The 21829-nt window shown below is 37.3% G+C and overlaps 1 protein-coding gene across 1 annotated transcript; it reads left to right on the top strand.

Moving 5' to 3' along the window:
• Positions 1-17350: 17350 nt before the first annotated feature.
• fmodb (fibromodulin b) lies at positions 17351-19737 on the top strand. Its single transcript, XM_085345000.1, has 3 exons — positions 17351-17498; positions 17680-18572; positions 19586-19737. The coding sequence occupies exons 2-3, from the start codon at positions 17681-17683 to the stop codon at positions 19735-19737; spliced, it is 1044 nt and encodes a 347-aa protein (XP_085201126.1). The 5' UTR covers positions 17351-17498; position 17680.
• The last annotated feature ends 2092 nt before the right edge of the window (positions 19738-21829 follow it).

Genomic DNA, 21829 nt, shown 5'->3' with positions numbered 1-21829 from the left:
GTAAAATGTGGCAGTAAGCGTCTAAAACAGTGTCTGACCCAGGGCTTATCACAGAGTTGTTACACTCGTAGCACCAACTGTCCATGTGCCCCACAACGCAGATTCCAAAGAAGTAGAGTGGGAACGACTACTCGGTTTTCAGGTCTCCAGCTGGCTGTGTCTCTGTCTGCAGTGGAGTATAATGTCAAGTTCAGACAAATGCAAAGATGTTGATATGGCAACATGACACGTGGGCCTCTCTTATGGTTTCCAGATGTATGTAGGGTGCAGAAAAATTTATGTATGAAACCCAGACACATGTGAATGGCTTAAGTTGTCGCCGCCCAGCTTCATTTACATCTCAATGACCATAATCTCTATGAACAATTTCAATCTGGTTTCCGCCCCAATCATAAAACAGAAACTGCTCTGTTAAGGATTACCACTGACCTTCTGATGGCAGCTTATTCTTGTCTCCTATCCATCCTCATCCTTCTTGATCTTAGTGCGGCGTTTGATACCATTTCTCACAATATTCTCCTGAACCGGTTAGCTTCCATTGGTATTAATCATACCCCACTTACCTGGTTTACCTCCTATCTCTCAGACCGCACTCAGTTTATCCAATTTAAATCCCATTCTTCATATCCTGTTTCTGCTGGTGTGCCCCAAGGTTCAGTATTAGGGCCTCTTTTATTCATTACTTACATGCTCACTCTTGGTCATATATTCTGAAAATATAATATCAATTTTCACTGTTATGCCGATGACACCCAGCTCTGCATTTCTTCTAAACCCAATTCATCCCTCCCACCTACCTCCCTCTCAAACTGTCTTATTGAGATTAGATCCTGGTTCTCCTCCAATTTTCTCAAACTTAACAGTAATAAAGCTGAAGTTTTACTTGTTGGTACACCATCTATTATAACCAAATCCCACGGTTTTTCCATTAACATTGAAAATTCTCCCACCCTTCCCTCCCCTCAGGTTAAGAGTTTGGGTGTCATACTTGATAATACTCTTTCATTCCAGTCTCACATTAATTACATAACCCGGTCCGCTTACTTCCACTTACGTAATATTAACCGACTCCGTCCCTTCCTTACTCCCCATGCTTCTGCCATCCTTGTCCATAGTCTTATTACGTCCCGTATTGATTACTGCAATTCCCTCCTATTTGGTCTCCCTAAAAGGTCCCTTCATAAACTCCAACTTCTTCAAAATTCTGCAGCTCGGGTCATAACTTGCACTCCATCAAGAGCTCATATTACCCCAGTTCTTCAGCAGCTTCACTGGTTGCCCGTAGAAGCCAGGATAAATTTTAAAAGCTTACTTCTTACATACAAGTGTATCCATAAATCTGCTCCTTCATATTTGTGTGACCTGCTCCATATCACCACTGTTTCCCGCCTTCTCAGATCATCATCTGCTATTCATCTTACTGTTCCGTCCTCACACCTTATTACTATAGGGAACAGAGCTTTCAGTCGCTCTGCTCCTCAGCTCTGGAACTCTCTTCCTCCTGCACTAAGAAATATTGACTCCCTTTCCGTATTTAACCTTCCTGCCTTCTTGGGACCTTTTTGTGCCACTGCTATGTGTTAAATGGCTGCCATTTCCACTGTGTTCAGTGGAATATAACCAAACTTGCCACAGGATAGTTTTTACCTGTCAATGTTAATATTCCAGTGTGAATTCCTTAAATCAGCCTAAAATGGCTGAGCAGCAGAAATCCCCACACCCATCACCCTGGGGACCATTTTCTGCCCATTGACTTCCATTATAAACGCTATTTTTCAACCCCAAATTATCATCATATGATTTTATTTTTTCTTCTTTTCTTGGATGTCAATGAAGACTCAGGGCCTTGAAGTTTTAATTTTTAAATTGCAAAAAAAAATGCAAAAAAAATAATGGCAGGTCAAAATGTATGTTGGTGCCAATCTTTGGTCCATCTAAAGGCCTACTTATAATGACAATCACATATTACTTCAACTGGTTTTTTGTGGAAATATTTAGTTTCGTTTTTTGGTTTTTGGGGCTTATAACACAGGGCGCTCATGTAATAACACTGGGATTTGAAGGGTTAAAACAACGAAAATATAATTAAAACTTTACATGAATATTTCAGGGAGAAGTAGTTTTACAAGGTTGGCTAATTTAAAGTGGAATAAAATATGGATATGTGGTCTTTTTATGGCGTGGCTGAGAATGGTCCCTAGGGTGATGGGTGTGAGTTTTTTAAAGGATGGCAGGAGGGTTAAGACACAGCTCAAAACACATCTGTTTAAACTGGTGTATTCGCTTTAATGCTGATTTTATCTGTTGTCAAGCTCTGTTTTGTAAGTTTAACTTATTTTGTGTATGTTATGACTACTGTTCCTTTTATTAATTTTGTTTTTTGTAAGGTGACCTTGGGTTTCTGAAAGGTGCCCTCAAATAAAATGCATTATTATTATTATTATTAAAGCAACATATAGGGTCTTTGCTAATATTTACATAAATGACATTAATATATTTAATAAATCCCAATTGTTATTCTAGATCTTACCTCAATTTCTTTCCAGAGCTCATCAGCAAAAATGTGCCCAAAGGTTCTTTACAGTCTGCTGTTTTTACTTAGATTTAGATAAGAAGTTAGCTAGTTTTCTCCAATTTTTAGAGAGTCCAAAAATCTCTATTATCTTTAATTTTGACCAAATAACGGGGCTTCTGTTACAAATGTTTTTATTGATAGTAGCTAGTAAGTAGTAAGAGTAAATCAGAGTAAATCGTTTTGGGTAGCGCTTTTCATGGATGTTAGTGTGGTTGAAAATACTTCAGGCTGGATAAAATAAATGTCATTCAAAAGCAGAATAACATAAAATGAACCATTTTTTAACAACACATAGAAAAGTACACACAAAATCAAAAACTAAAATTGTCAGGTTATGGTTTTAAAATTGAACAGATTAAATTTTGTGCTGATTTCAGATGATTTTAGGGGTTATAGATGTTAAAAAAAAAACTAGAGCCGCTAGACTTTTAAACACATCAAAGGCAATAAAGGAACCTTGAACCTTGATACAGTAAAGTAAGTAAATCAAAGTGAATAATGTCTGAGTACAGTTTTTTTTAAAACATTTTTTAAATTTAGCTGCTGTATACCACCACAATAATAGACCATTATAGTGTAAAAACTCAGGTGTTCACCATGGAAATAAATGGCAAAGTGCTAGAAATTTTCCACAGTGACGTTCAATAAAAGAGAAGCTTCTAGTTAAGCAAAAGATTTTGATTATAATATCTTGTATGCATTGCTATTCTTATCTGTTGTAACAGTAGATGCTAGGGTAATGAGGCAACAGCTGTGTTTTATTCATTGTGGCCATAGAAAAACCAACACCTCTGTAAGATCTCAATAACACCGGTATCCCCTCCATGTGTTCCTTTACCACATTCTTCTGGAACTGATTAGTCACTCATAAGGCACTTAACTACAGAGTATCTGTTGTAATCTGTAGTCTTAGGATGACAGGTAGCATTTCATGTTAGAGGTGAGAAAGGCCAGAGTTCAAAAAGTTGGCCAACTGTTGACATCAGAAGAGATTTATATATTTTTGTAACTTGTGATTTTCTGGTTTCTGGGAGCTTATACTCACTACACTGCTTTCTCAAAGGCTCAGACTCAGTTCTGTTATCCAGGAGGTCCAGCCTCTGTTGTATCATGTTCAAGGGTTTGTTTTGAAAGAAGAGCACTGACCCATCTTATTCACTAGGTTGTCTTATGTTTTATGTGCTTCCTCATCTTAAAACAGTGTTTAACCTTGTAACACCAAGCGATTTGATATTAGATACATGAGCTTTAGAGACCTCTACATCATCAGTGTAATAGTTTTCCTCAAAAACCTGATGCATACAGCCAGACACATGCAATGCTTCCGTGAGCAATAAATTGCACAGAAATGTAGCAAAGATTTTACCTTTTTTTTTTTTTTTTTAAATTGGAGCTAAAGATGATGTTTTGTTGTAAACAAGTATTTGGACATTTGGACAGTTATAGAGTTTTTTTTTAATTTTGCCATCATATACTAGCAGATGATAAGTAAAGTAATTACAAAAACTAACACAATTTAAGGTGATTTAATCCTCTCAAGGCAGGCGTTGCCGATTTGCAACAGTTAAAAACTAACAACCTGATTACCCCACATACATATTTTATGAGGTTTTTTTTACTCAGAAGTACAACTGCAGGACTTGGTTGTGCATTAGCAACAAAAAGTTTAATTTGAGCCTGAGAGGGTTAAAGCTTTTATTGTAGCAAGTTTCAGCTCCTGTCTGTTTGTGGGTGTTTCTGTCTTCAGTTTTAGCTCAAGTAACTGAAAACATGCTATACTGAGTTGAGATCAGGTGACATAATTTCTGTGATTATCCTGTTTAAGTGTCTTCTATGGTTTTCCAGGCTCTTTGGTGTTGCTGAGCTGGCCTCTGCACAAAAGACTGTTGATTTGGGCAAACCTAAAGTTTTTGTTTTTTCTCTGATGGCTAGGGATGGGTATTGATAAGAGTTTCACGATTCCGATTCCATTTTCGATTCTGTTTAACGATTCGATTCTCTTATCAATTCCTTTTTTTAAAAAAAGGAGAACGCTAAGGTCGATTAGCTTAGAACTTTGTTTTATATCTTCTCTTTGAACAAGGTAGAAATTTTGGAGTAACATGGCCTTACAAACCCAACAGTGAGATCTTAAGAGATCCACAGCCTATGGCTCTTCAATGGGGTGTCACAGGGTCCCCAGGAAAAAAAATTGTAAATGTAAAATAATAAAATTAATATTCTTCTGTAGCAATAACAAAGTATAACATAAATTGTTCTGTGGCAATTACACAAGAATATCCAGTAATGTCCCTTCCTACAATTAAACACATTCACTTACCGAAAATCGGGGGCATCTGCTGCGGCAGCCTTTTACCACAAACTTGGTCACTGCTCGGTGACATTCGTCTATCCTGGCCTGAAAGGAGATGCTACCGGTAGACTGCAGCGAGAACTGCCAGCATCTGAGCTAGACTCTGTCTGTCTCTCTCATCATGGTCACTAAACGCACAGTAATGGCAGGTTTTGTAATAAGGCAGATTGCTCTAACATAATATGCACTGTTAGTTGATTATTTACCTGCCGCATTAACGGGAGAGGACGCGCAAACGTTACCGCTGCTGTTGGGTTGAGATTCACGAGTCCGGAGCGGAATTAAAAACACGACATTTAAGGTTATCGTGTGTTTTGTGAGCAAATGCTTTTGCATATTCGTAGTGTTTCCTCCCTTAAATGAAATATCTACTTTGCAAGTATTGCAAGTTGCCCTGTTGTCATCCGTTCTCGATGGAGTTTAATCTGCTTGACGTTTATTCAGCTGTGTAAAAACTAACTTTAATCTCAGCCAAACCGATTTAATCAGGAACCAATAAAATACTAAAAAAAAGGCAAACAATAACATTTTTAAGTTATCTAAGTGACTTATATTTATATATCATGTTTAACCTGAGTAGCGGAAGACGGCGGTGGGTTTGAAAACAATTTGCCGGGAGTCCGGTGTTCTCACCGGCTCTTGTGAGCCTTGCCCACGGCTAGCTATCGAGCTAGCGGTGGGTATCAGACATCTCCGAAAACGTCGGAGCGCTTTTGAAAATATGTGGTGTCTTGATGAATTCTGGGACACAGTTTCTTCTTCTTCAGGGTTTAAGGGCAGCTGGCATCCTTGTACATACAGTGCTGCCATCTTCTGTTTCAGTGCGTTATTACACTCTTAAATCCTACAACTTATTCCTGCGTCTTTTGGGATCTTACGACGCGTCAACTATTAAATTAGTCATCGACGATTTTAATAGTCGACGTAATCGTGACTAGTCGACTAATCGTGGCAGCCCTACTGTGGTGGTGTTCAAAAAGAAAATTTACAAAATGAATTTAATTGTCCATGTGGTGCTGAACCCAGATGTTCTCTGTTCACACAAGTGGAGATAAATACTGAACTTTCCAGCACACTTTGGGGCAGAAAGTAATAAAAAGAAGAGAAAGAGAGCTTTGTAAAATATAATAGGAATGGTGAATACCTAATATCTGTGGTCACCTCATGTTTTAAAAGAAAGCTGAACGTGAAAAGATTGATGTTGTGATGTCATTTAATGATCCTGACTGTGTTGGAAATGTGGAATGTTTTCCAGCTATTGTAGTTTTTGATTTATAGACATTTTGACTATAAATTCCCTACTTTAAAAGTACGGAGAACACAGGTGGAATCGATAACAGCTCGGTTTCATTAGTTTGATTTGAGATTGAATCAGCCAGAAAAATGTCCCTCTGCTTATATTATCAGCCATAATCTTATCATCACCCAGCCAGCCAAAGAGAAAACAAACACGTAAAAATATGCCCTGCTTTTACTGCTTTTTAATTTATTTTATTTTTTAAATTTCCAGTAATAATTTTAATATCTTAGGGATGTGGGCTGTTGGATGAAGCATTTTAATGGATGCTGTGTCTCAGCTAGGATTTAGAATTCTGACATATGATACAGATGTGTCATTTCCTGTTTTCAGAATATGATGTCATACCCTGTTGTCACGCCATACTGTTATTGTGATGCTAGTAGATTTCTTGGATCATTTAATATTACGTCTCAGAGATGTTTACCGGTAGTTATTATTATTCTTATGTCACAGCTCTGCACTGTGTACAAAAAAATCACTTAATGCACTAGTTTCCCCGGACCCAAGAGCAGGTAACACGATCCTCTGCCCCCTCCCTGTTAGCTTAGGAAGACTTGCCAGAAGGAAGCATAATTTAAAGCTTATGCCCACGGTACACAGCCATCCCATTCACACTTGAGACTAATTTTTCCCAGTTGCACAGGTCTAGAGTGCGGTCAGTAATCCTCTGGTAATCAGTAGTTGCTAGAGAAAACCTTTGGTGGTTGCAAAGAGCTGGTGGTGCACTGGAAACCCCCTTTCAGGTGCTTCTTCTATGCAAACACCCAAGACCTGGGTGACCTTTATTATAGGAAGTATATCAGTAAATTGCAGCATATTCTGACACACAGATACTAAAGTAAAAGATCATCATAGCTGAAATCTGAATCTTCTTAATCACCCCAAAGATACCATGGTTGTGTTGTGGTTAGCACCATTGCCGCACAGCAAGAAGGTCAAGGCTTTGAATCTTGTTTGGGGCCTAGCTGTGTTCAGTTTGTATGTCCTCCCTGTGGTTGTAATGTAATAGCCACTTGTGTGGTTAAAAAACAACCATCCTTTTTTGTCTAGTTTGCAATTCTCACTGTGTAAAAGGTTTTCAACTCAACAGGGCACCGTGAAGTGAGTTACATTAGTTTTTTTCATTAATGTCTCCTGAATCTGATGTTTCATTTTAATATTTCTGTAATAATCCATGTTCCTTTCATTTCTCTCAGTGAGGCCCGAGATGTCGACATCGCAGACTGATTGCAATGTCTTGGCAATCTGTTTGCATTTAAAAATTAGATGTAAATTTGAGGATCACTGATCAGTGTGAGCCAGACCGTCATTGCTGTGTCCCACCAGGACATCTGTGAAATCACCAAAAAAGTACTCAACCTCTGGGCAACCAGCTAGTCACTGTAATTACTGCAGTCAACAAATGTGAAAAACAAAATCAGTGCAATAACCAGGGAACTGTTGATAGCTCCCCTCCTATTTTATACTAGTGAGCTATTAGACGGAAGCTATTAGCAGAAGATCCAGCAATGGATCTTCTGCTAGAGACAGAAAGCTGGAAACATGTCTCTCTTCACTACTGATCGTCATCAACACTGTCTGATCAATTTGTCACAGAAATTTAATACAGTATTTTCTCTCTGTTTGATGTCCTTAGTGAAATCACTGATGTGCAAGGGCCCAGAATGGGGCTGTATATGTAAGGACCTTTGTTATGAATGGTCTCTAACTACACTTCTTTTTTTCTGTTGAGAAAAACTTTCAATATTAAATCATTTTTATTAAATAAAAAAACAATTAATTGAATTGCTGTGCTGTTTAAATTATAATTTATTATAGTGTGCATGTCAAAGACTCAGTTAAGGTTAGGTAATATAATCAAAAAACATAGAAGTGGGTTATGAAAATAAACTCTTCCAGACGTCTGCATTTAATGAACGCTCAATTGTTTACATATGTAGCCTCAGCGTACGTTTACATGCAGTGAATGGTCGCTGAAGAAGACTGATTGCAGACGCTTTACTGTCAAACAAACAAAAGTTTTTCGCCGAATGCTTGTAAGATTTTTTTTTTTTGTGTGCCAATTCTTTATTTCCCGCTGTTGTATGGAAGCACATCAAAAGTATGATTTTATAAAAGGCATCTTGTTTAGGAAAAATTGAGCAGTGTATGTTTAAATTATTTCTCATTATCTGAATTCTGTCACCCAGATGCGGGATTGCGGTTCCTTCCTCTTTCAACCACCAAAAAAACCTGCTGTAGGCCTCCAAAAGACCAGATGTCCTCGTCAAGCTGTTTTTGGTTTTACAGGCAGCGTCATCTTTTACCCCTCGTATTGAGAGTAAGACTAAAGTACATGTAATTTTGAAAATGATTACAAGAGCTGGAGGATCTTTCCATTTGGACAAATGGATTTAGATTCAGCGTCAAATGTGTGGCTTATATCAAACATTTTTTTACCAACCGTGACGCATCTAGTCGGCACTCCTGAGTAATCTCTGTGGGCTGATTACAGCTGTGAACATGTACTTCTGTTTTGATAAATGTCACAATCAATCGAATGACTGCCTCAGAGATTAGACTTTTTGATATTAGTCATAGTAACGTGTAAGCAAAAACAGCCAGGATATTCTCACTTATACACATATTTGTGGCTGCAAGGCATTGTTTTGTGAAAGGACATTAAACAAGCTGCTTCTATTTTCTTGACACAGCATGACTTGTAAATAATCCCCACTTTGAATTTGTTTTTTAACGAAACCCCAAAACTTGAGCCGGACTTCTAGTCAACTGTTTTTGCTGAATGGCTTCAAGACTTTAACAGTCTGTAGAGGGTTTGCTGTGGTTATGAGAGATTACATTTGGTAACTTCTTCAAATCCCTCATATGCTGCTTTAATGACCTCCTGCTGCAGTCATTACAGTTTTTTCTGAATGCTTAAACCCTAACTGTGATTCCTGTAGCACAATCTCTAAAACTATTCAGACTTATAGCAAAACCACTCACTGAGTCTGCAAAACTAAAAGCACAAAAACTGCTTTGCACTCAGTTTGCAATTTTGTAACACACACTTTGCAAAACTGTAGGCACAATTCACTGCACAACACTCAATTACCAAATTTCCAACACACTCCTAGCAAAAGTATACACATGTATGGCTATCATTAACACTAATTTGCCAATTGTCTGGCACACTTTCACATGTGAAAACTTTTTTAGATAATTCGTTCACTTTGCAATCAGCCTAAGCACTATAATACAGGTAAGCTGTGTGTGCGGAGTACAATGGAGGGAGCAGAAAGAGTGAGAAGTAGAGGAGGCCGAGGAAGAGGACGTAGAGGTGAAGAAGTAGGATGAAGAGGACGACAAGGACAAGGAGGAGCAAGAGGAAGATGAGGAGGGGGGAGAGGAAGATGAGGAGGGGGGAGAGGAAGATGAGGAGGGGGGGAGAGGAAGGGTAGGAAGAGTAAGAAATAGAATTGCTGATGACATCAGAGCTACAATAGTGGACCATGTAATCAACCGTGGAATGACCCTGAGGGTAGCTGGCCAACGGGTCCAGCCTAACTCGAGCCGCTACACTGTAGCAAGTACCATAAGGACATCTTGAAATGAGAATCGGTTAGTACAGTCACTTCGCACAAAGATTTGTAGCACTGCCATATGCCAATGAGAAACACACCAATACCACTGATGTAAAAATACTGAAATTGTTACTTTACAGAATTGCTAGATGACCAGATGCTGGGGCAGAGGAAGCATGTTCACTGCAGACCAAGTAACCCATATAGTCATTATGGCGATTGCAAATAATCCTATACTTGGAAATAAACACTTGTGTTTGTTTTGATGTGTTTGAATAAACACCAGTACTTGAAGTTTGGATCCCTCTATGCTTATGGATCTATGACAGAAGTATGAGCTCAAACTGACATAGCCTACCTTGTGCACAGAGAAAGCAAAAGCCAGATGTGTTTTGTATTCATACCATCAGTGTGCAGTTGGCGCATTGTGTGCTTAGTAGATGATGGCTTGTGTGTACTGTTTGATACGGAAACACCATTTTTATGAAGGTGTGAAGAGTTAATCTAGCTGTGTTTGCTTTTGCAAGAGAACTACAATGTTTTGATGATTGGGTGACAGGTTTTCTTATTTGTGTGTAGAGTTTTGCAAAATTAGCCAATAGTTACAAAAAATGTGCTTAAGCAATCAGAAAAAACTGTAAATGTCAAGCACCAGCCAAGTAATAAGTCCAATTAAAACTGTGTGTGCTGGCTACAGACCTTCTTGGTACAGTGGAGTACAACATTTCCTGTGAAATATGGTGTCTGGGTGTCACTTTGTGTATTTTTAGTGATTTTATTGTTGCTATTATGGAGTAACGTGCCTTTGCATTGCAGCTTTCTGGTTGCTTCTAATAAGATCCATCTTGTCATGAGGGATTTTTTTTCTCTGTCTTCTCACAGACACGCGTTTCCCTTTTTTGCCACAGGAATGCAAAGATGGGTCTGTAATAAACAATATGAGTACTCTGATGTGCCTGAGCAATGTGAGAAGAAGGCAGACTGGAAATTTAAACAAGTAGTTCATACTTCAGTGAATTACTTACTTGATTTACTTTTTTTTATTCTTCCTTTTTCCACCCATATGGAAAAGATATATATAAATCTTATAAAGTTTGTATCTGTCTTGTGTGAAACTTGTATGAAAAGCATACAAGAGTGAAAACAGATATAAGATCCCTTGAAAAATTATATAATGAAACTTGTATGTTTTGGATGCTTACTAAAACAATATGTGAAAGTAATAAGGAAGTGGCCACTTTCATGAGTAAATCATATACGTTTTTACTATTTCTTTTCCATATGGGCAGTGCAAACACATGATCCGTTCTGTAGCCTCAGTTTAAAAAAACAACAAAAAAAACAAAACAAGTAAAGCAATGCAGATCATACTCATATGACAATATTGATGTTCACCTCGATTGATAATATGTACAAGCTTAAACTGACACACATTTGCAGTTGCTCTGTGTCTTAAACAGACATGGCGCATGACGTTGGAGACACATGTGGACACTAAATGATGATTATTTCTTATTGCAGCCATATGAAAACTGAGCCCACCCAGACAATTAGCATCAATGAGTCCATAAACCATCCCTGGATTAATGTAAGCCTGAATCTGTTTATGTTACTGCTGCTTTAAAAAGATGTCTTTGAGATCTGGAGAACAGTTATTCAATATTTTGTTTCCTGCAGGAGTCAGTGGAGGTCCCTCAAACGCATGTTCAAACTAGTTCTAGGAGCAGGATGCCTGGGTGAAGGTAAAGGTAAGTGTTGGCACTCATGTGTATATATTTAGTACTACATCTTTAATGCTGATTTTTTCCAGTACATTTATTGCTTTTTATTTAGGAAAATCATTTCCAAACAATGAAATCTGAATTCATGTATGGTGTGTAGTATTTTAACTGGTTGCATTTGAAAGTGAATGATGATACTCCAGCAAGAAGTAAGTGAAAGATTACAACGAATTAAGACTCAACCAGTCCTAATAAGGATAAAAACTAAATACACAACCATGTAGCATCCAGGCTGAATAATTTTTTCAACCGTTACCTAAATAACATGTATTAGAAACAAATGTTTTCATTAACTCTAAGGAAGGTAAATTATAGTATCAGTCTTTAGTCTGATAGTTTAATATAAACCTTCGTTCTTTTGTAACAACATTATTATTGTGTCTTTGAAATGATCAAACTTTGTGGTAAAAATCCATTAAGCTTTATTATTATTCATCTTTTTACTATGTAACATTACTGTATGTTCTTTAAATATGAAATTATTAGCTGTTCCAGAAAAAATGTTTCTTACTTTAAGGATTTTTTTTGTTTCCTAGCGGTGGTACAGTATATAGCTTTAATCACGCTCGCTTTCTCTGATTATGGGAAAATAATAACTGCTAATGATTCGGTACTAACTAAGCTGTTCAAGTTTCTAGATTATTTTTCTCCATAGCAGAAATTGGAAGCAGTAGATGAAGGAAAACAACAGTAAACCTTTAGATAAAGATAATAGTGCTGGAATATGGTAGGAAATGCTTGACATCGCTATTATACACTCAATTTTTTGCTATGAAATTTCTTTGTTTTCCTCTGAGGTTTTTTTTATGTTGTGTATTAAAATCAGTGGCTTCCAGCTTACTTGTAGTATTTTATATAAATTTTTTTGTCTTGTAAAATGTAAATAAAAACATTATTTCTGTCAAATAATGAGACTAAGGCCTATTTAAATTTACAATTTTTAACTATTGAAAGTAAAAATTCTCAATTTTAATTTGATGCCAGAACACAATTGAAAAAATTTGGTAAATCGAAAAGTTGTTAGCGCAACAGAGAACTTAAAAAAATATCCAAAAGTGGATAAAAGCACCAGAATTTGCAGGGAAAAATACTTTCCTTTTGAATTTTGATTTTTAATGCTTTAAACTGTAGTAAAGTAAATCAAGGTAATTGCATTGACATATATGTTATTGGCTGCTCCAGTGGCCCACTCACAGGTGCAGCTGCACAGTGCACTGCGCATTGAGAAATTCCTCTTGTACTCCTTTGATATCTCTAGGTTTGCATCTGGTGTCAATTTATTCCTGTGTGATTGAAAGAATGTCATGTATGTGATGCATGAAGGCTCGTTTACTCTTCACTCAGCTCTTTCATGCTTGCACAAACTAATTTTTTTTAAATCACTTATTCAATTGACGAATCCCGGAAATTGGGTAAGAGACATTATATTGGTGAATCAAGTTAATGAGGTTAGTTATCTAACTCTAAACCCTAAGAAGACTCCCACCTGTGATGTCACTAGTGTCAGCTGATCTACTGTGGGAACTTGTAAATTAAATTTTCTATCCAGATGTTCTGTGTTCTGCGCGGTCCATAAATAGTCTGCGATGTATTTAGTCCTTTTTTACTCGACTGCGCTTTTACACTGCAAATTGCATCCACAGACATATTTTAAAGTCTTGCACACACATAAACCCAGATGGATATTTGAGGTGTGTCTTGCACAAGGACACTGGGATGCAGGAGCTGGGGGATTTTGCCACTGACCCAATGAATAGTTGACATCCTGCTATAAATCCTGAGCCACCACAAACAACAAGAATTTCTTGGGAAGGGGGGGCATGGCATACGTGAAGATTTGGTAAACAGTGAGGAATGTAAAAATGAAATAGTATTACTTAATATTGTACCACATACCCAGTTACCAAATTATATATTAACAAACAAAAAAAACTTCTGAGTAAATTCAAAAGATGATTTTTCGTAATTGTATCCACTTGTGAATGATTTTTCCCATAATGTAAATGTATTTACTGCACTAATGTGCAGTAAATACATTACTCAAAGGTCACACCTTGTGGAACTAATTAGGTTAATTGAAACAAGTCAGAGAAGAAAGTGTTTTTGAGCATTTCAAATGTCAACATGGGAGGGTTTCCCAGCTTTGTGAAAGGCCAATAATTAGGCAATTTTAAAATAGCATTTCTCTTAGCGAATTCCAGGAATTCTTTACTTTTTAAACTAACTTAGTTACAAAATATGGCCTGGCCAAAACCCAGTTGTGAATGGACGTGATCTACAGGCCCTCGGGAGAAAGAACTCTGCATTAAAAACAGACACAATAAACTTCTGAAAAGCTTTGCCAGTAAATATAGTTTGTGGCAGTATCCACAAATGCAAGTTAAAATTGTACCAAGCAAAGAAAAAAATATATATAAACAAGATCCAGAAATGCTGGCGCCTTCTCTGGGCCCAAGCTCATTTATGATGGAATGAGGCAAAGTAGAAAACGGTCCTGTGGTTTGGCCAATTAAAATTTGAATTTTTGTATTTTTTTTTAAATCATGGACACAGCACTATGCAGGGTAAAGATGAGAGGGAATGATTGTTATATTGGATAGTTCAAAAGCAAACATCTGTGATGGTATTCTGACATATTTTTCAACGAAGATTGTGCTTATTTCAGGAACACGATGCCAAACCAGATTCTGCACGTACTACAACAGCATGGCTCCATTGTAAAAGACGCTTAGCTTACATGCCTGCAACCCAGACTTCTCACTCACTGAAAACACTCGGTGCATGACGAAATGAGTAATATAACATAGTAGGCCTTAAACCTTTGAGGAGCTGAATCTCATATCAAGCAAAGAATGTTTTTGAAACTACAGCAGTTGCTCTCCTCAGTTCCCAACAGCGTTGTTAAGAGTGTTGTTAAAAGAAGAGGAAATGCAACACAGTGGGAAACATGCCCGCGCCCCAGGTTATTGCATTTAACAAAAACTAAAGTAAAGCAACTTGTAAAATAATTAAACCATGGGTAACTAAATTTTTTTTTTTAAAAAGACAACTTAAACAATATTGTGCACTAACAAAAATTATATAGAGAAAAAGTGCTTTAGTTCTCATTAATTTGGCCAAATGTACCAACCCAATTAACCTCAGACAACATTAATATCTATACAGAACTTCTTATATTTAGCTCTTTACAAAAAGATTATTCACATTAAAATTATAAAAAAAAGAAAGTAAAACTAATACTGGAGCCAATAAAACGACAAAGCAATTATAACTTTGCTCTGCCCCAGCTTTTCTTAGGGATGTCCATGCTATGTTCTGTTTCTGTTTTCTTTATATTGAAGGTAGGACTTAAATTAGACACAGCACTGAATGGCCCCTGGGCCACTTCATGCCTGTTGGTTGCCTCTGATTACCCCTGTTATGTCATTGAGAAATAAGGTTCAAATTTTCAGCCAGTTTGATACACTCCCTATCAGAGAATAGTTTACTGTTTTATTTTTGCAGTTTTGTGGGAAATCACAAAAAAATTTATATTTTGAAGCCAAATGCAGATTTTTAACATTTATTTTTTGAATTTATATAAGCACTGTGAATGGAGTTTTACTGTAAATGCATTGAAACTGAAAGACCTGAAAGATTAAAAAAGAGTTTTTAAATTAGACATAACACTTAAAAGTATTTATTTATTAAAGTCAGATGTAAAGCCCTATTCATAGTTTGTGTTTTGCAAACCTTAGTTTAAGGATTGTTTTAATCACCATTATAAGATTAAACTTGCAGAGAAATACCAGAACTTCACTGATGTAGAGTGGAACCTTTGCTAGCAAGCTTTCCGGGCTCCACACATCCAGGGATGGAAAAGTCTAGATGAGCTTTGTGATTTCACGCAAATGTCATATCTGTGATAGAGCTCAATCGGAGGAACTGGCAGATATTCATTCAACGAAAGGGACTATGAGCAGGAATTCACACCAGCAGCTAATTTAGAATAACTAATTAACCTAACACACATTTTTGGAGTTTGTACTATTATTATGGAGATGTGTGGAGTTTGGAGTTTGTGGGTGCAAAAGGCCCCAGCCAGGCAGACCTAGAACTATCTTGCTGTAGGCAACAATGCCAACCACAGCGCCACTGGTCATGATTTAACAAAATAGCTGCAAAGTCACTGTTATGGTCGCTAACCAGCTTGCATCTCTAAACTGTTTGGAATGGTAGCATGCCCATGTTAGAACCATAGCATTTTATGTTAGGATTAAACTTAATGACATGAACTTCCCCCACATCCAACAGTTTACTGCCCTCAGTATAAAAACTAGTGTGTCCATATATACATGAAAATTAAAAACTGTTCTGCGGTCTTTGCCTACTCTTTCTTCCTCTAACTCTTTTAAGAATTCTTATTCAGAAATTTTCAAATTAGCATGCTTACTTCCTACTATTTGTATTCAGTACTGAAATTCATTTACAATAAGAAGTATCATATTTACCTGTTGTTGTCAGGTCACGAAGCAGAGAATGGGTCTGCTGAACATTTATTGTGTGGTGTGACGTACTCATGAGTGTAAGCCACGGTTAACATTGAGTCAGATGTTTTGGATTAAACACGACGTTCACATTATAAGAAAATACCTTCGGTTTTATTCAAATCCTGTTTTAATTCAAACTGTCTTTGTTTTGTACTCAAAGATACACAGAGAAAAAACAAAGCTGTTTATCTCATACTATCTAAAAATCTGGGTTGTATAAAGAAGATTAAAGTGAAATCTGGATTTTATGTGACAATGATTGATCAAGGCCAAAGTTTTCACACGGACATGGTTCTACTGGAAAGATTTTAATTTCTTTCACCAATATTTCTACTTTGGAGGTACTTTGTGATGAAGCATAGCCATTTTTAATTGATTTAGCAGAATGATATTTGATCATCGGGTCTTAGAAAATGTAGCTACTTAGTTTGATAGTTTAGAAAACGAGTTCTTTAGGGATAGAGCGTCTTGTTGTTTCAGAAAAAAGGGGAAAATCTTCCAAGTCTTTCCTGGAACGCTTCCCATCTGTTATCCTCAGGTTCCCTCATCTTTCATCTAAGATCTAAGAGTTTGGTTAAGGTATGTTACGTCTTGAACCACTTCCATCTTAAATCAGCACATTGCCTCTCACTGTCTCAGAGAGGCGCAGAAAGAAGACTGGAAAGACACACACACACACATAATCCCTGAAACTCTGCATCCAATTTGGAGGAGGACATGAATGAAAAGGCCTATTCTGAAATCTATCCGCTGCCTGATAATGATGCACTTCTGTCTGCAGATGCCAGCAAAAACACATGTTATCTTTCTTCACCACTTGAATACAGTAATTGAGAAAAGTAGTGCTTGTAGGCAAAGATAGTAAAAAAATGACAGGGTTTGACATACTTTGTTGAAACATACTGCATAGTATATACTAGACAAAAACATACTGCCATTTAAAAACTGTACTTGAAATTATACTTAACTCTTCCAGTATTTCCAAGAAATAATGGCGCTAATTTAATTATCAAGGCAACAGTGCAATTCCATACCATAACCTCCACCCCAATTTTTCCATGACCACCACACCACAATAGTAAACATCAAGCCAGACTGCATGGCTGTACTAATGATAAGGCGTGACGCAGTAAAGGAAAACAAGGCTGTTAAAAAGCAGATGTCCATACTAGTTCACACATGGTATTGATATTTGCATAGCTGGAGGTGATATGTTGATGTGTAGATAGTGGAAAATATATGTGCACTAATGAGACAGAGTGGCTGGGGCCACAGGGGCTACAGCCTCAGAGAGAGGGGATTTACTCTATACCGACAACATTTTCCACTTATTCTGAGAAACACACGGGCAGCGTGAGCAAGGGAGGAAGCATCGTCTCAGATCGGCCAACTGGTAGGTATACTGCACCTACCTTACATTTAAAAAGTGGAGCAGGAAGAATGAGATCTGTCTGAAGTTAATACAGCAGCGTAAGTCAGTGTTAGTTGCCAATCATTTCCACAACGATCAGTGTTGTTAAGACTTATTATTACCTTTTCAACTACATAATTTCTCCCCGTTTTTCCTGGGTTTTTCAGAATGATCATGTGGACATTGGTGCTCCTCACAATAGGAATAGTGGATTTGGGTATTGGCCAACACTACAGCCAGATCCAGTGGCTGTCCCACCTGCGCAGGCGACAATGGCACGCTGGTTTGCAGGCTGAGGATGCAAATTGCCCCCTGGAGTGTAATTGCCCCTCAGTCTACCCCACAGCCATGTACTGTCATAGCCGCAACCTTCAGCATGTTCCCTATGTCCCCTCGCATATAAAATATGTCTACCTGCAGCATAACCAGATCACAGGCATCCAGGATGGGGTGTTTGACAACGCTACCGACTTGGTCTGGATTGTGTTATTTCACAACAAGCTCAGCTCAGACAAAATCGGCAAGAACGTCTTCAGCAAGCTCAAGAACTTGGATCGGCTCCTCTTGGATCACAATGACCTAACACACGTGCCTCCTAACTTGCCCACTTCAATCACAGACCTGCGACTTGGGCACAACAAGATATCAAAAGTCCTTGCCAGCTCATTCAAGGGGATGACCAACCTCACCACCCTTCATCTCCAAGCAAATGCCATAGAAGACGTTGGAGGTGTGTTCAAGGGGTTCAAGTCTCTGACAATGCTGGATATCAGGAAAAACAAACTAAGGAAAATCCCTGACAACCTCCCTGTGAGGGTGCAGCAGCTATACCTGGAATTTAATAATATAGAAAGCATTCCAGCAGATTTTCTCACCATGTATCCCAAACTGCAGTTTGTCCGCTTAGCTCATAACAAGCTGACTAATAAAGGACTTCCTTCCAATGTCTTCAATATCAGCACGTTGGTCGAGCTTGACCTGTCCTTCAATAAACTGGAAAAGATTCCTGTTGTCAGCATGAACCTGGAGAACCTTTACTTGCAAGGCAATAAGATTAAAGGTATGAGGACTTCTATTACTTTAAATTAGATAATGCCTTGAAATATTTTATGGGCACAGAAAGACAAAAAGGTTAAAAATAAGCAAAGAAGAGTAATGTGATTACATACACCCTCAGTGCAGAACTAATTTCCTGAATGTTGCAGGCTGTCTTTATGTAAGACTCGGAGCTCTCCAGTAGTTTAGTGATTTTACTCAGCGAGACACACACGATGCCACTCATGCATATAAAGCGAGTGATAATACAGAAATCTTGAAGACTTTAGATGTAATGTTTAAAAGGACTGTGCTTTGTCCAAATATGGTTTGTTAGTCAATTTGTTATGCTCCAGGATGCCTCCAGTGGTGTAATCCTCTCCCATTGCTTGGTTGATAAAGACTCATGCTAGTTATCCTGTATGCTTCTTAGCTATATTACTCAACTTCATTCAAACGGTCATCCAGCTTGTATGTATATATCCACAAATGTGTTTATTTGGCTTATCAACTTCCTAAAATTTAATTTTTTTCCCCCAATCTTTAAATAAGAATCATTTAATGCCTGCATGTGATGTTCGGGATCGGAGCTGCACATGCAGCAAAGAGAACATTTCAACCACTAGATGACAGCAAAAGCAAGATTTTCAAACTGTTTACCAGTTATTTAAATTATTCCATTGAAGCAGGAATTTTCCACGAACTGTCTCTCAGTCATGGTAGAAACTTTACGAAACACCAGATATCCTCACACTAGAGCTCTCAACAGAAAACAATGCAGGTTTTTTTTTTTTTTTTGACAAACTCCAGAAAATAACTCTTTACTGACTCCATTTAAAGAAAGGTTTAGAGAAGATCTGCCCCTTCTGACACAGTCATACATTTTGGAGTTTGCACGGACTAATATGCATAGGTATATGTAGCAATGAGCTTGGTTTGGTAACACTTGTGGTGAACAGACATCATCAAGACATCATTTTTTGCTTCACATCTCAAAAGATGAGAGTAACCTATTTTCTCGCCCCTTTCCTCTTTCAGAGTTCTCCCTGAGCAGTTTCTGCAGTGCTGTTGACATGTCAAACTTCTCCAGGCTGAAGATGCTCCGTCTCGATGCTAATGAGATCAGTGCCAAAGACATTCCTGCTGAAGCCGCCTACTGTTTGCGACATGTTGCTTTCATTGATGTGTAGAGGTTTCCGAAATGTCTCTATCTGTAACACATGCCATGCTATTATGCTTCATTGCATTTTCCTTATATTACTCACTCTCCTCTTCATTAAAACATGATTGCATAATGTTTGTTTAAGCTGTTATGAAAGCTGTTAGCATTATTGAAATTATAAAACTAACCAAAAGGAAATACCATAGTTTTACAATCACATATCCGGGTGGCAGACATGTGGATGACAAAGAGTGAAGAGATCTGGTCTAACGAGTTACATCCGCTCAACTAATTAATTGGTTCCAGTTGTCTGGTAAAATGGTTAGTAATAATAGTGGTCAAGTATAATAGGAATATAATATAATATAATATAAAATATAATATGAAACTGCCAGCCATTGGATTTTTGCCTCCATCATGTGGCACCTGGTAGAAAGGAGCAGTAATTATCATCAATATGTTTTTGTGAACATTTTAAAATTATAATCAGTGATGCACACTGAGTAAAGCATTTACACTTTGTCTTCTGGTTATTCAGTCCATAGGACAATTTTGATTTTCTCCCTGTTCACATTTAACATGTGAAATTGTCTGGTTAAGTGTGTCTCTAATTAAATATGTATTCTACTTCAAATGAGCCGTGACTGTTATGTCTCACTGTTATCTAATTGTTTACTTCAGTTCACACAGTGACTTTTCAAGACCCTATTGGGCCACGTGACCCGTCAGAGTTTTTGACAACAAGTTAATTTGGTTTCCTCTAATTTGAAGGTAAGAAGCAGATGAGCTGGGAAAGAGGACTGTCAAAAGGTATCTCCACTTCTTCTAACTGATCTTAAGCAGTTCCCACATATTTATTGTTGAAGACAACTTGCCTTTTCATCTTCAACAGCTGCCTTTAATCCCTTGCAGAAAGGCACTAAATTGAATTAGAGAAATGCTTTACTTGTTTTGTAATGGTGCAGTGTCTTGGGATAAAGAATGGATCACTGCCATGCAACGGTGGTTTGCACTCTGATAAGCGGTAGCATGTGAAATTAAGTGTGTTATAGATTATGCTGTATTGCAGGTTGCAGTTGTTACTGCAGACGATGGGTCGAAGAGCTGTGTTTTCCGTCTCTGTTTTCTTCAAAAATTCATTGAAAACAAAACAGAGGCCAGCTCACATGCATATGCACATCCTTCGACATGATTTACTGATTTGGTCCTCTCAAAGCCACATGCAAATGTTTCACTTTTTGGGGAATTGTCCAGTTCTTCTGAAAACCATTAAAGTATTTATTAACACAAATAAAACATTTGGCCTGACCATCATGGAGTAAATACAAGTGAATACAAGCAACTGACAGCATTAGAGAAACCCACGTGCACAAAGCCTTTCTGTTTTCTCAGTATTATAACCAGTTATTTGTCATTACCATGCAGTAATGATTGTAAAGCGTGCGTATGAATAAATTGTGTTATTATTCCCACTAAAATCTGTCACCTCCATATGTAATAAAACACATTTCCTTTGAAGCTGCAGCAGTGATATGCATCTATTGTAATAATTTCCTAACTATTCTCGTAACCAACAACACATTATTGTACAGAAGTCATATTGAAACTGTTTGTACAGTTTTGAAATACTTAAAAAAAACAATCACATAAAAAATCGAATTCTCTTAACAAAAGAGCAACTATGTAAAGACTTTTTAGATTGATAAACTTTGCAAGTTTTTGCAAGAGAAAAAAAATTCCAACACAAAATGTACAACAGTGGACACTATGAAGTGGCTATAAATCCTTTAATGAGAACATGACCCGCTCTTTAGATGTGAATGTACTGTGTTCAGTTATGAACTGGACAGCTGGTTAGCTAAATAAAGTTTCAGCTGGTTATCGATGGTTAACTTTTATTACCAATACAGTGATTGAATAAAGTGACGATAATAAATAATTCTTGGAAATGTTTGGCAAATAACATTAAAAACATGATGTTAACTTGTAGCAAATAGAAACACATAATTCAACATACATAAGTGCTTTAAAAAACACTTTTTTTGTGAACTTAAAAAGTTATCTGCAATAGAAAATGCATAAACATAATATACATACCACATTATTAACAATAAGTTCCA

This window comes from Diplotaxodon limnothrissa, linkage group LG20, assembly GCF_057381915.1.
Source record: "Diplotaxodon limnothrissa isolate DT_005_m linkage group LG20, D_limnothrissa_male_GT1.1, whole genome shotgun sequence".
In the NCBI taxonomy this organism is placed as follows: domain Eukaryota; kingdom Metazoa; phylum Chordata; class Actinopteri; order Cichliformes; family Cichlidae; genus Diplotaxodon; species Diplotaxodon limnothrissa.
This window is presented reverse-complemented; position numbering and strand designations above follow the sequence as displayed.